The 13781-nt window shown below is 32.0% G+C and overlaps 1 protein-coding gene across 1 annotated transcript in view; it reads left to right on the top strand.

Annotated features, from left to right (window-relative positions):
• LOC121120109 (uncharacterized) overlaps positions 1-13781 on the top strand; it is a 71062-nt gene that overhangs the window by 1657 nt on the left and 55624 nt on the right. The window contains exon 2 of the mRNA XM_040714945.2: positions 11959-12039. Within this exon, the coding sequence (XP_040570879.1) occupies positions 11959-12039 (81 nt within the window). The remainder of the gene's footprint in view (positions 1-11958; positions 12040-13781) is intronic.

Consider the following 13781-nt stretch of genomic DNA (forward strand, 5'->3'; position numbering starts at 1 on the left):
TTATGATTTTTAGCAAAGAAAAGTTCGATTTGGATCGGTCTAGACCGATTTTATGGAGTATTTTTTACTGACCTCATAAATTGCATCATAATTGATGGAGACACCATTTTGGGAGCTTGAATGGCATATTTTTACTACATACAAGGAACAAATTTTAAATAATTCTTGATGAAACTTCATCAAATGGCTTAAAGAATAAACATAATATCAGTATTGAATTCTATTTGATGCAAATGATAAACACTGATATTTTAATTAAACCTGAATATTATGTATTAAAAATCTTTAAAAATAGCTATATTTTTTGATCGATGAGGGGACGAGGAAAGTAGGATGATTAGAGAAAAATATCTTATTCTTTCCACTGTAAAAGTTATTTTTATCTACAATATGGAAATAAGATTTTATAACGATGTAATAAACTATTTTTAATACATTTTTGGGTTAGATTTATAATAAAACTAGGTAATAGAGAGATAAAACATTTGTAGACAGTAAGGTTGAAGTCCTTCTATTTCCTCCTTTCCCCATTTTGATATCCAATAGTTCATTATTTCCCTTTATATTAATGAAAAAGCGTTTTTATTTTTAACAAACTGTCGTTTCGTCTTTTAAAATAGATATCAAAATCATGACGTCAGTTGAAAACTCATTATATAAGACGTCATGTGTGTTTTAAAATTGTGAACTTCGACACAATAACGTCATATGAATTTCAATCTGTTGCATAAATTACATATTTATATTATTTATAACTCATCACGGCCTTAATTCCCTAACATAAAAAATATACATTGTATATTTTTGTCAGCTCTTGATGTTTCTGTTGTTTTTTTTCCTCCTAATCAGTGTTGTGAATTGGTTGAATTAGAATTAGCCCTTGTTATGTTGTGAATAATGTTCAACAATGATTGAGTAATAATTCTATAGTTGGAGTTTTGGAAAAATTGGCTAATTACTGATTTTTTGTTCTTTTCTTTTCGGAGGAGAGGTTGTGTGATACAACAAAATGTCGGTCCAAAATCAATCTAAAAAATCACGTAAGATTGACCATCTTATAATTTCAGCTTGAATTAAGTCCCAACACTTCTATATAATAGCTCTCATTTGAATCATGAAGGAGAAGCCCTGAATAAGTTAGAAATATATATAGATATATCCCCTCTTGTTAGGTTTCAATTTCCCCCTCTCTTAATACTTCAATGCTCAATTCCATTTATAATGTAAATTCTTTAATACAAATTACTCTCTCACTTTATAATATGTAGATGTGATAATCTGCAAAATTAATTAATTATGTAGTTGAATGTTCTACTAATGGGAACCGGCACACTATATAAGTTTACCCACACGTCATGCTTTCTCCTTCTATCTCGAAATTGGAGACAGCGACTGTGAAATATTGAAATTCAATTATCGCAACCTTTAAATACTAAGGAAATAACTTGGCAAAGCGAAGAATATATTATTGCCATTAGAGGAACTTCGACTTTTTCAAGATATTCGGAGAATTAACACTTTGGAGGATCATGAAAGTAGATGTAAGGTCTCATTATGTGAAGGAGTTTATCACTTTCTCTCTTATACAGGGGGGAGGGATAAGAGGGACTTGGAGTCTATCCATAGACTGAGGGAACAGGCAGGAGGAGAAATAGTCGTAGTACTTTACAATGAGATGTGAACTTCTCTGGCCTCTTAGTCCTCTTAGTCCCTCTCCTCCCTACTCCAACAATATACTTTTAGCGAAGTTATTTATTTTTTATAAAAAGTTTTCGATAATTGAATTTCAACTTTCTGCTGTGGCTGTCTCCAATTTTGAGATAGAAAGAGAAAGTATGAATTGCGGGGAAACTTATACAGTGTGCCCATCCTCCCATATTTTGATGTATATACGTTACGTATTAAGAAAAATAGCAAAAGGTGACAATTTTACATAAGAATAGAAGTGATAATGAACGTACATTTGATAAATTTGGCCCAAGTGACTACGTAATTATTTATGGAAGGAAATAATGTAAGTAGTTACATGCTCGTACATACTTCACCAAGTATGTAGGTATGTTTGTAGATAGTCAATTTGCTTCATACGGATACGTTGAGAAAAAGGCATCTATTTGCGTTCGTATTCTGATTGCATCTAGCAGGACGGTATCCTATCTTTTCCACTATGCATACTTATTGAGTTTCATGTGTAGGACAAAGCATGATCCATCCCAGAATGATAACATTAGTGTTGTTTCGGTCCTTATTTAGGACTGAAGTTCGGTCCTTGATGACGTCACTGAACTAAATTTCATTTTTATGAGTTATTGTACTGACAGTTAGTGTTGTGCCAGTCCTTATTTACGATTGAAGACTGCAGTCCCCTCCAGTTCAGTCTTGATACAGTCCAGTTCAATCCTGCATATCAGTCATAAAAAACATATTAAATTATGTCCTTGATGAAGTAACTCAACTTTATTTCTTTTTTTTTATCAGTTCTAGAACTGACAGTACGACATCCTAAGGACTTATCCTACGACTGGACTGGACCGAATAAATATGGAATTACAGAACACTACTGAGAGTCCGAAGGACCGTTCCCGAAGACTGATATAACCGGTATTAAGACCGGACTGAATAAGTAAGGACTGACAACACTAAATATATAAATAATTACTGGTGTTGGGGTTCGGTCTGAAAATCCTAGATCGGTTTGGAATTGTTATGATTTTTAATGTACCCAACTAATTTGGTCATTTTAAAAATCCATAAGTGAAAGATCGGTCTTACTAAAAAAAAACAAAAAAAACGGTATAGGCAGATTCTATAAATGAATTTTTGACGGCGTCAGGAATAAGGATGTGCACATTGGCTAAATTGAGTTGAGCGTTAATTTTTAAAGAGAACGTTGGTAAGAAAAAAATGTTCCTATTAATTATTTATCTCTATTTTGAAAATTCTAACGTCTCAGCAAGTAAGGAGCACGATAGTCTTTTGTTGAATCTATCTGCAGATATGTTGTTTCTCATAGTTACCATATTTTTATTTTGACATTCTTTCAGACGGGGTTTTTATGCTTAGCTCAATTTAGTTAATATTCACATCCATGACCATGAGTGTTACAAAAATTGAAAACATTGACACAATAAGGTCTTAAGAAGTTAAACGTATTGCATAAATCATGTTTGTAGGACTCAAAAGAAATCAAGATAAGGAAGAAAATCAGTCCACGATTTGAAACCAATTAAATTTCTGTCTTAAGATCGCAGCCTGGACCGAAATATCACTTAATTCCAAACTGCATATAAATTCGGTTTAGTCACAACACTACTAAATAGTCTATGAATAACAATAATTTTGACAATTTTCAAGCAATCATTTGTTAAATGTTCAACCAGCTGTTGTTATGCTGTGTGATATTAAATCAATATGGAATATTAGCGTTATATCTATATTGTTGGATATATTTATAGTGAGATAAAAGATGGGCTACATCTGTCTCTGTCTATCCGTACATCTATCCAATTATATTCCGTTTTGTTTCCTCTTCTTACGAAACCTTTCAAATCTTCGTGTAAATAAAAGGAAATTATCCCTGACACTCGGAAGAGTAACATTTACTCAAATGAAATAATACACATTGACTCTAAAGAAATCGATTGGACTGTTGTTTACTAAGTAGTTGTGTAGGGTACTATAGATAATCAATACAAGAAGGATTTTTTCCATTTCGTCCTCATAATAATAATAATACATAAACCTTCATTCCTTATGGGATTCTTTCAGTGGGGCACACTTTTACAACCCCAGAATCAATAGTTGCTAGATTATTATCATATCTTCTTTTTCTTTTTTTTTTGCTTCTTATTTTTGTATAGATTAATCATGTCATTATCTATGAACAGATATTGCTAATAAAGCGTTACTTCGGTTAGTTATGTCCATGTTCTGTAAATGTTTTCGCTATTATTATTATTTTATTTTTTGGGGGAGGGGTTCTGTCTGAAAATCCTAGATTACTCTGAGACAGTTATAATTACACGTAACAAATTTTGCTCCTAAAAGAACTTTGGCCTGGATGGGTCCTATAGAAAAAATCACTTTAGATCGGCCACACAACAAAAATCAGTCTTATAAAAACTTGGGAAAATACCGTTGCTCTATATGAATTTTTGAACATTAGTACCTTGACGTCAGATAAGGTTTGATTTCATGGAGAGAAAATTGGTCTTGAGAATGGTATTTGAAAACGGTTCAATTTCGGTACGGGGCGAAGACTGCGGTTGTGGCCGAAATAATGGTCTAGAAAAAATGAGCAAGCTGAACCAATAAAAGGATCGTTCCATGATTTGAAATCAATTAAATTTTGTTCTACAGACTACGGCTTCGACAGAAATATCCGTCTAATTTGGTATAGAAAAAATCAGCTAAGACCGAATCAAAAAAAAAAAAAAAATCGATCTCGAACTGAGGCTTAACACTAATACTTATACACACAAAAGTAAACATGAACTGTCTTAACCATTTTAAACGGAAATTCTTGTTTCATTTCTCTTTCTCTCTCTCCCTCTTTGAATGATGAGTAACAACATGGTCTTAACGTACAATTTTTTATATTGTGGTTTACCATGATTTACTCAATGTACTTTCTTTTGTCTTGATTTATCGAGTTAATTTATTAACTTTTTATATAAGTATGATTTGGCCCCTACATAGTATATGACGAATATATGTGAGTATATTGGAGGAGTAACTCACTTTGAAAACAGAGCTCCTTAAACACACGCACACAAAAATCAATCATTGATTACATTCATCATCTGTTCACCTCCTTATTTCTTTTTTTCTTTCTACTGTGCTTCTTCAAAGTATTTTCAATTTTTTAAATATAAAAGTTTTGTGTTGTTAAAGTAAAAGTTTTATGTCTCATAAAGCGTAAAGGGAAGAGAGAAAAAAAAAAAACAGAATAAATAACGACTAAACTTCATATCAGTCACAAAATCTGTAAGTAAAAAATATACATATATTTGCTTATAACATTCTTCTTACGAAAGAAACGGGGGGAAGGAAAGGAGGAAAAAACAAGGTTTGTTAAGGAAAACCTCAAGGCTTTATAATAATTAGTGTTTGAAGAAATATCCTATTGAATCCTTTTTTGGATTTATATATTGATTTTATTTTGATGGGTTCAGTGACATTTTATTAATATATACACTATGCTGGTATCTCCTATGTCGTTTACTAATTTATCTGTGCTACCCTCATAAATAGTCTTAAAATAGACTAATTTCATCTTGTGACTGGCTACTAGGTTGCCCTCTATCTAATCAAAACCTGATGGGATCACAAATTTTATACATGACTAAGAAGAAGTCGCATTTATGTTACAAAATAATATTTTTTCCGTGGTGTCATTTTCTTGTGGTATGCACTATAATTTGAGCTTGGATATTTTATATTTCATCATGTTTTCATTCATAATTATCGTTTGAAATCCTTTTGAGTTTTGTTGCAATACTAGTGCCATGCATCTGCAGATAAGTCGTGCCGGGAATTAATCAGTGTGTATTTAAGCTAAAGAAGTAACCTATGATACTACTTTGCTAAAGTCATAGAAACCGCAAAGTAAAGCAGGAGGCTTGTTTCTTTTTTTTCTAAATTATTCAGTTAATTTGGATAATTTGTCGTTATTTTCAATCGCAGAAACAAACATTTTAGATTTTTAAATTATCTATGCTAGAACTGACAAAATAAATATTTTTATTATTATTCCTATTCTATTCCTAGTTTCCCTTTACAAGTTGACTCGTTTCAAAGATCAATATATTGACTAGGACTAGGTTTGATGTTGTTTTTATGACTAGCGATCCGCCCTAGAAACTTTACACTGACTCACGTCTCGATATTGTTTTTGTTTAAATACCGTCATTACTATTTTTGTATCCGGATCCTAATATATTTATATAAATTTTTATCAGCTTTCGATCTCTATCGTTGATGTACGATAATTCTATTAATTCATACTAAGCAGGGGATATCCCTAGTACTAGTGATGAGACAATTAAAAAAAAAAAAAAAAAAAAAAAAAAAAATCCTGATGCCGATGCAATTCTACTAAAAGTCCCAATTCCGGTTCTTTAATATTCAAAAAAATATTTTCCACAGGATTATATATTTTTGAAAAAAAATCCCGAAAAATAAAATTTATAAATTTATAAAAAAAAAAATTCGAGTACATAATATATAAATTTTTGGAATTTTTTTTTGGAACAACTAATTAAATTTTCTTGTAAATTGTAAAAATTCCTTAATTTTGGAGGGTCCTATTTTTTTCATAACCTAGAAAAGCAATTGATAACTAAATACTATTAATAAATAAAAATCTGAATTGCAAATAAAACATTATTTTCCCGATTCCAGAAAAACCCCCAATTTTCCTATTCTGGTTAACCGTCCCATACCTAGTATGTACATATACATGCGTATGATTAACAACGTTGAGCGGCGTTCTTTTGTATGCCATTCGATGTAATCTGGTCTATTTCTCCTTCTACATAAATAATTCGTCCAAAGTAAACAAATACATATATGTAAATAAAGACTGTTTCCAACTTTTGTATAGAGCATTTTTACGGAGGTTATAAATTGCATCATAAGTGAAGGAGACGTCATCTTGGAGGCTCAAAATTGATATTTTACTACATAAAATGAACAACACCTTTCCTATAAATCTTGACTAAACTTCATCAACTGTCTTTAAGAGCTCTACAAAACAACACCTGCATGGAACACTACTTCATGATTTTTGAATTAAATCATGAAGTAGTATGTACTGAAAATACCTAAAAATGGATAGATTTGTTTAATTTTTTGTTTGTTGGTCTATGTGGGACGAGAAAAGTAGTATAACTAGAGAAAAATATAATATTCTCTCCATTCTAATAGTTAATTTATTGTCACCACTATGAAAATAAGATTGTGTAACGATGTAATAACATTATTTTAATATATTTAAGGGTCAGATATATACATGCAATAAAATTAGGTAATAGAGGGATATATTTTTGATCGACAGTAAGGTTTAATTCCTCTTATTTGTTGATCCCATTTTGATGTTCACTAGTCTCCTTGATATTAACAAAAAAAGGGGATAATTGTTATAAAACTTGGTTGTTTAGGTCCCTCAAAGGGTCTACCTCAACAATTTTGACGACACGTGAAAACGTTCTCTATGTTGTAGGAGATTAGATGGATTTAGAGTTATTTTTTTTGTGTTTGGTTTCGTTCGTTCTGGAAATCGTAGACGAGTCTGAGAGATTAATAATAACTAATTTCTTTCAACTTCGGTTTGGTCCGGCCTCGTCGTAAAATCTAAAAAAATCATCCTTGATCTGTACTTACACCATTTTTTTTAAGACTGGAAATTTTGCTTGACGGTTTTCATTTCAGTCTACGTTAATTTGAGCCATGGTTTGAATAACAGTTTGTTCCTAAACGGAGTATTGGTTACTATTCATCAGTGTGACCATATTGGTAGTGATGTCAATCATGGGTATTTTTATGCTAGCACGTTTTTTAGAATTAATAATCTGAAAAATGAACTTTCTTTTCCTGAGCTTTTGTTATTATTATTTATTTCCTGATTTGTGAATTTCCTTTTTCTGCTACATTTAATTATATTCAAACCTGATTGAACATTTGTGTGCGCTCATAAAAGACGGATTTGTCGCAGATTTATAATTTTATGTTTTTTTTTTACTCAGATTAGAATTGTGGATCGAGATCGGAGTAATTCCTCCCTTGTCACTGCTGCTTGTAGCTGATCTAATGAAACGTCATGAAAGCTAAGCTGCTCTCCTCCATAACATTCTTCAAATTATCAGGCTTACCATGTTGAATTTCGGTTTTTGATTTTTTTAATATACCCAAAAAGCTCTCGATTAGCATCTCTGTAGGTAGATATGTCATGTCTCAAGGTTACAATATTTTTATAAGATTTTCACAGGTGTTGTTTTTATGATGCTCACTGCAATTTTGACCCTTTTCACATCTTCGTTTTTTTTAACATACTCAAAATGGACACAGTTTTCATCACTGCATATGGGAGTCGTCTCAGTGTTATATATGTGTGAGAAAACTAGCTGTTTTTATGGAAGATATCCCTTTTTATATGTACGCACAATGAGTTGATTGGTAATCGATATCTACTTTTTTTAAGTATAAAAAAGTTATAATGAAGTCGGAAAATACTGTATACAAATAATATATAGATATCAGGTACGTAATAATTTGTCGTCTGAATGGGAAATGTATGTGAAATTCATTTTGTCACGGTGTGTAATCAATTTCATTCTCAGAGATTTCCTCAGACATATCATCATCTTCCATGATGTTCAAAAAGGAAGGGATTATACTTATTTTCTAAGGACTACAAAGTGGGACTGGACCAAAAAACATATATGTTGTGTTCAAGTTGCGATGTCTGTACAATTGAACCTTCGTATAATCACATTGTGGCACAAGTGGCCAGCAACACCACTGCTGGCCAGTATCTAAAAAAACTGACTTTTTTTTTATAAAGTAAATTTTTAGATAGAGAAAAAAATTGTTATGAATGACATTTTTTTAGAAATGGAAATTTAGGTCCACAGGCAAAATATCGATTCAGATCCCTGTAGAAATAATCACCTAAGACTTAACTGGAAAAAAATCGGTCTCGGACAGAGTCACAAAACTAATAAGTATTGCACATAAGATGTATATATATTATGTACATGCATATACTCAAATTCTTCCATAGTAGTAGATAGATGGAGTATTGACATCCATCCCACAAAAAAGAGCCCATAGTCGATGACAAAGGACGACATACTACGTACATAAATATACATTATTTTACAACTGTTTTTACGGCAATTCTCCAATGCGAAGTTTGTAACTATATATATATATACATATAATAGGTATATTAACTATAATTTATGTGGCAGAGAAATAAATAAACTCCCTCATCTCTCTCAGAAATTATCTTATAATGAATTAGTTACAATAATAGCTAATACCTTGATATTAGCTATTATTGTATTAGAGCCTGGAACATAAACCAATTTTTTTAGCTCTTTCTCTCTCATTTTAAATGATCCTGTTATGAATCACTCAAACACCTGTCAGGTCCAATATACGTATGTTCATTAATCATAATATCTAAGAATATATCATAATTATTTTAGTTAAAGGTGGGAGTTTTCACTCAGGGGTTATGTAACTCATCAGTGATTATTCTTCCACTACCACCATTGATAATTACCGCTTTTTATCATCAAAAGGATACACTTTTGCCTTATTTGTTGTCGTTGTTGGTAGTAGTGGTGGTTAATGGACAACGGTTGCACACTGCAAACACAAATTACACTGTATATTTGGTAGTCAGTTGTCGATCCCCTCGTCTCACTTGATACGTTGTAAATTCTTTTTGATAAATAAACAAAGGAATAAGTTCTTATACTTTGAGTTGACATTTATGTAAAAAAAAACTTATAAATTAGATAAGGAAAAAGGTGGTTGTGTGTGCTTGTTTTTCTTTTTTCTTCCTTATTTAATAAGTTGTCTTGGTGTAAACTTCTCTTTCTCTGAAGTAAGCATTCTTCCCTATATTTGTTCTTAACTGTTTTAAAATGCGTAATAAAATAAATATATATGAATTTGAATAATATTTAATGTTAATATATTCCCTCAACTAACGCTACTTTAAAGTTGGAATGTTCTCATCTTTATCGCTGTTATTCATTTTCTTCCTCCAAAATCCTATAGCAGGCAGCTGATATTAAAAAGTGTCTTAATTCAGTAAAAAAATAAGTATCGCTCCCACCTTCTCCTCGTGTCCCTCAAAAATCCCATCTCTAGTAGTTGCAATAGAGTTAACATTTTTGTAAGGAAAAAAAAGAGCGCAAGGAGAATGAGGGAGCAAGACAGATGGTACGACTGAATTAAGGCCCTTGTTAATATCGGCTGACTGTTATATGACTTTGGAGGGAGAAAATAAATTACTGCCATAAAGAGAAGAAGCTTCATCAATTAAAAGATCATTGTTGGAGGAAAACTATTGTAATTCCATTTAAATTTATTATATTATACATTTTTCAAGCAGATTACGCCAAAGATAGGCCATACTGCTTAATTTAGAGGGGCATGTTAACACCACGACCACTTATTCACTAATGAACAATAAATAAGAAGGACTACAGGCAACAACCGTTTTTCCTTTTTTTAATTTATAAAAAAAAGGAAAAACGGTTATTCATTACAAAAATGTCAACTCTGGTTGTACTATAGGTACTCATGCACTGTTTCCAAAAAGGCAGGAATATAATTACTTGTTGATCTATTATCGTATATACATGTTGTTTACAGGTTGAAACTCGTATAAACAGATTGTACAAGTTGCAACCAAAAAATGAGATAAATAATTTCAAATCAAGGATTTACAGTACTTGGGATGGGGTTAATGCAATAATTTAATATTCCGTGGATGATTGATATATGAATGGTGTAGTTTTTGAATATTTTAATAATACAGATTACAACAATTTAAGAGTATCCTGTGTCACATTGTGAAGTTCACATGACCACAGGTATTTAACTCATTAATCCAGAATAACCATATAATTTAAACAGGTGAAAATGAAATGATAACATGAATTAAAAGTTGGTAATTTGTATGACCAATGTTGTTATTTTTACGTATTTTAAAACGAAGAAATTACAGTTTTTACAAATTGCAACTAGTACACAACATATATATTGTGTCTAACTTATTTAGCTAAATACCAATGGATTTGGGATTTTGTTGTTGTTGTTGGGGGTGATGAAAGGTTGCGTGTCACAATAAAGGCAACGACGTGAGCCCCCAATGAAAGAATTTGACTGCATTTTCCATTCCTACCTGCCTATTTACTTACAGACTTATAAGTATGTAACCATACACATCTGCCCGTAGACCCACTTATTAGGAGGTTATTCAGTATCTACGACACACATCATAAATTTTTTAGTGCAAGAAGTTTCATAAAGAATTGTTATCATTAAAAAAAAAAAAAAAAAACCACTACCTACCATTGCTCAATTGAGAGACAACCATTGACACGACATTATGCTCATTTAAATAATATATACAAATGTATTATGAAAAAATTGCTCTTATAATGTGGTGCGTCAACATAAAATCAATTTTGAGCAAATGAGAAAAATCCCAATATTTTTTTTTACTTCATGTATACATACAGTCCAATGTTTGATAGACATATTTGAGTCAAATATAGGCTTTGTTTCCAATTTCTGGGAAGAGTTAAGATAACCAATGGTTTTAGCTACAGTATTTGTATTTCAATTTCTGGGATGGGTCGAGATACCCAAGGAAGTTAACTATAGTTTAAAGGCTTCATTTGATTTATGGATCTTAATTTGACTCTGATATGTCTCCCCTCAAATATAGTATCCAATTTCTCTCTGCCGATGATTTTTTCCCCCCTTATAATAGTGCAAATTTGTGGTTGAGTCTACAATATGTTGATTGTATTTGTCGATCATTATTCGTCCAAAAATACAAATAAGGCAATAAAGTACTTGTTTTTATGTTGACAGACCATATTTTATCTGTGATTCTTTAGAGGATCCCAGGCTCCAAAGAATAAAAAGTTTAAACATGGGATAATTTAATAGTATTGATCCCTCTATTACGTCATTTTACCTTGTATTATTTCGCTCTGTAAAAGTGATTTTATATTTAAAGGAAGAGAGTGTAGAAGGGGTAAATTTATGTGTCAGTTCTCACAACTGCTGTCTCTTGATGTTGTCGTCTAGACAGGGAAGGAAACACTTTGTATAGAAAGAAAGGGGAAAGAGAGAGAGAGAGAGAGTAAAAGATAATGTCAGCAATGGATGATGTACTAATTGATTATTACTATTCTTTCCTTGCAGGTTATCTATCTGGATTAATTAGGCATCCGCCAATTACTCCACCGAACGTTCCTCTTCTGCCTCCGCCCTCTTGGAGTTCGAGTAAGTTATGTATATGTATTTTTCATTACCTTCATTCCCTATTTTACTACCCATTTGATTGCATCATAACTTTGGTGGTATTTTACTTTGTTATGCAATTATAACCTCTGTTTGTTAGCCCTTTGAGAATATTATTTTATTGTACTGGTTTTGATAGGTAGCTTCTATTTATAGTTTTTATGTACGAACATACTTTTAAAATAGTAGTCATCAAATCCCTGCAGTTTCCGTATAACTACATATTATATTGATTATACATCGTGCGCGAACAAAATTGTTACATTTGACCCAAGACACCTTGAAAAGTACATAATTTGAGAAAAGGAAGTCTGACGATAGTTTTTTAAATTTATGAACCAGACTATTTACTATATTTTCTATTTAAAATGTGATCCTCCAGGAGGACCGATAACTTCCACAAAAGGCCTGAAGGCCTTGCAGACATTGATAACATATTCCTCTGGCATGTTTCTTCACTCACTCTCCACATCAGCTTTGAGGTTGTCCAAATTCTTGTGAGGAGTAGCATAGGTTTAAGCCCCATGTTCCATAGTTCAATGGTAAACAATCTGGTGTGGATAGAACATCTGAGTTGTCAGATGACATATAATTTTTGGAGCTTAAACAATTTGGCTCGCACTCACAGTATAGGGTATATATTGAAATGGTTTGTTGGAAGTTATTTTTGTTCGATGTATGGATTTAATTTTCCAGGGTCATGCGAGTGTGCTTATGAAAAATAGATTTACTTACGATTTGTTAGGGAGTTATCTTGTATATTATTAAATCAAAGTTTTTTTATTCGTCATTAGTAATATCTAGTTACTCCGTTCAATGCCGGATACTACCGCTTGTATAATAATAATTCTATATTTGTGAAGAATTCGCTAACTAAAAAATAATTTTAGGCCTATATTCTGTTACTTTTTTTTGAGAGTAGGTTGCAAGGTACATTAAATGTACAGACACGTTGTTAGGATTACTGGTAGCTATTTTAGTTATTTATTTAGTTCTCTAGATTGATAGACATAAGAGTAGCAGCAAAAAAAAAAAATGGAAACAAAAATAGGAAAAAACTCAACACTGTGTATGTACACTTATTAAAGAGCACTCATGTCTAAACAAATGAACCAGGGACTTGGAGTCAGTTCTTTTGCAATAGGAGATCTCTGTACAGTGTGTTCCTGCGAATTAACAACGAATTTTCCAAAGCTCAACTTTATCCAGATTCTCAAAAAGTACAAGTAGTAAGAGACTGAGAATTTATATATGTATATATTTACTTTATATCTCAATTTAATCTCAAAATGGCCCCACTTACTTTCCACTATAGCCTTGATCCTTGGTCTGAAGGCCTTCTTCATGTATTCATCCGATACGTCAGGCCACTCCTTCTCCTCGGCAGTCTTTAGTACATTCACATGGGAGGAGGGACAAGTGTTCTTCTCGATGAGCCCTAGATCCCTAGAGGATTGCGGTCTGGTGAGACAGAGACTAGATTGACCAGAAATTCACCAAGTTGTCTTCACGCCACTTTCGATTTTTTTTTTTTTTTTTTTTGCCTTGTAGCTTCTTCTCATGGGTCTTGTTCTCTTCCTTCAGCTTTTAATCATAGTAATGATATCCTTGGAGCAGGGGACGATGTGGAAGATCTCGTCAAACTTATTGCCGCGTCAAGAAGTGCTGACACACAATTTATTTTGGGCCTCCATCTCAGTTGTCCTTGGTCTGTATACATTTTT

Source organism: Lepeophtheirus salmonis, chromosome 1, assembly GCF_016086655.4.
Source record: "Lepeophtheirus salmonis chromosome 1, UVic_Lsal_1.4, whole genome shotgun sequence".
NCBI lineage: Eukaryota > Metazoa > Arthropoda > Copepoda > Siphonostomatoida > Caligidae > Lepeophtheirus > Lepeophtheirus salmonis.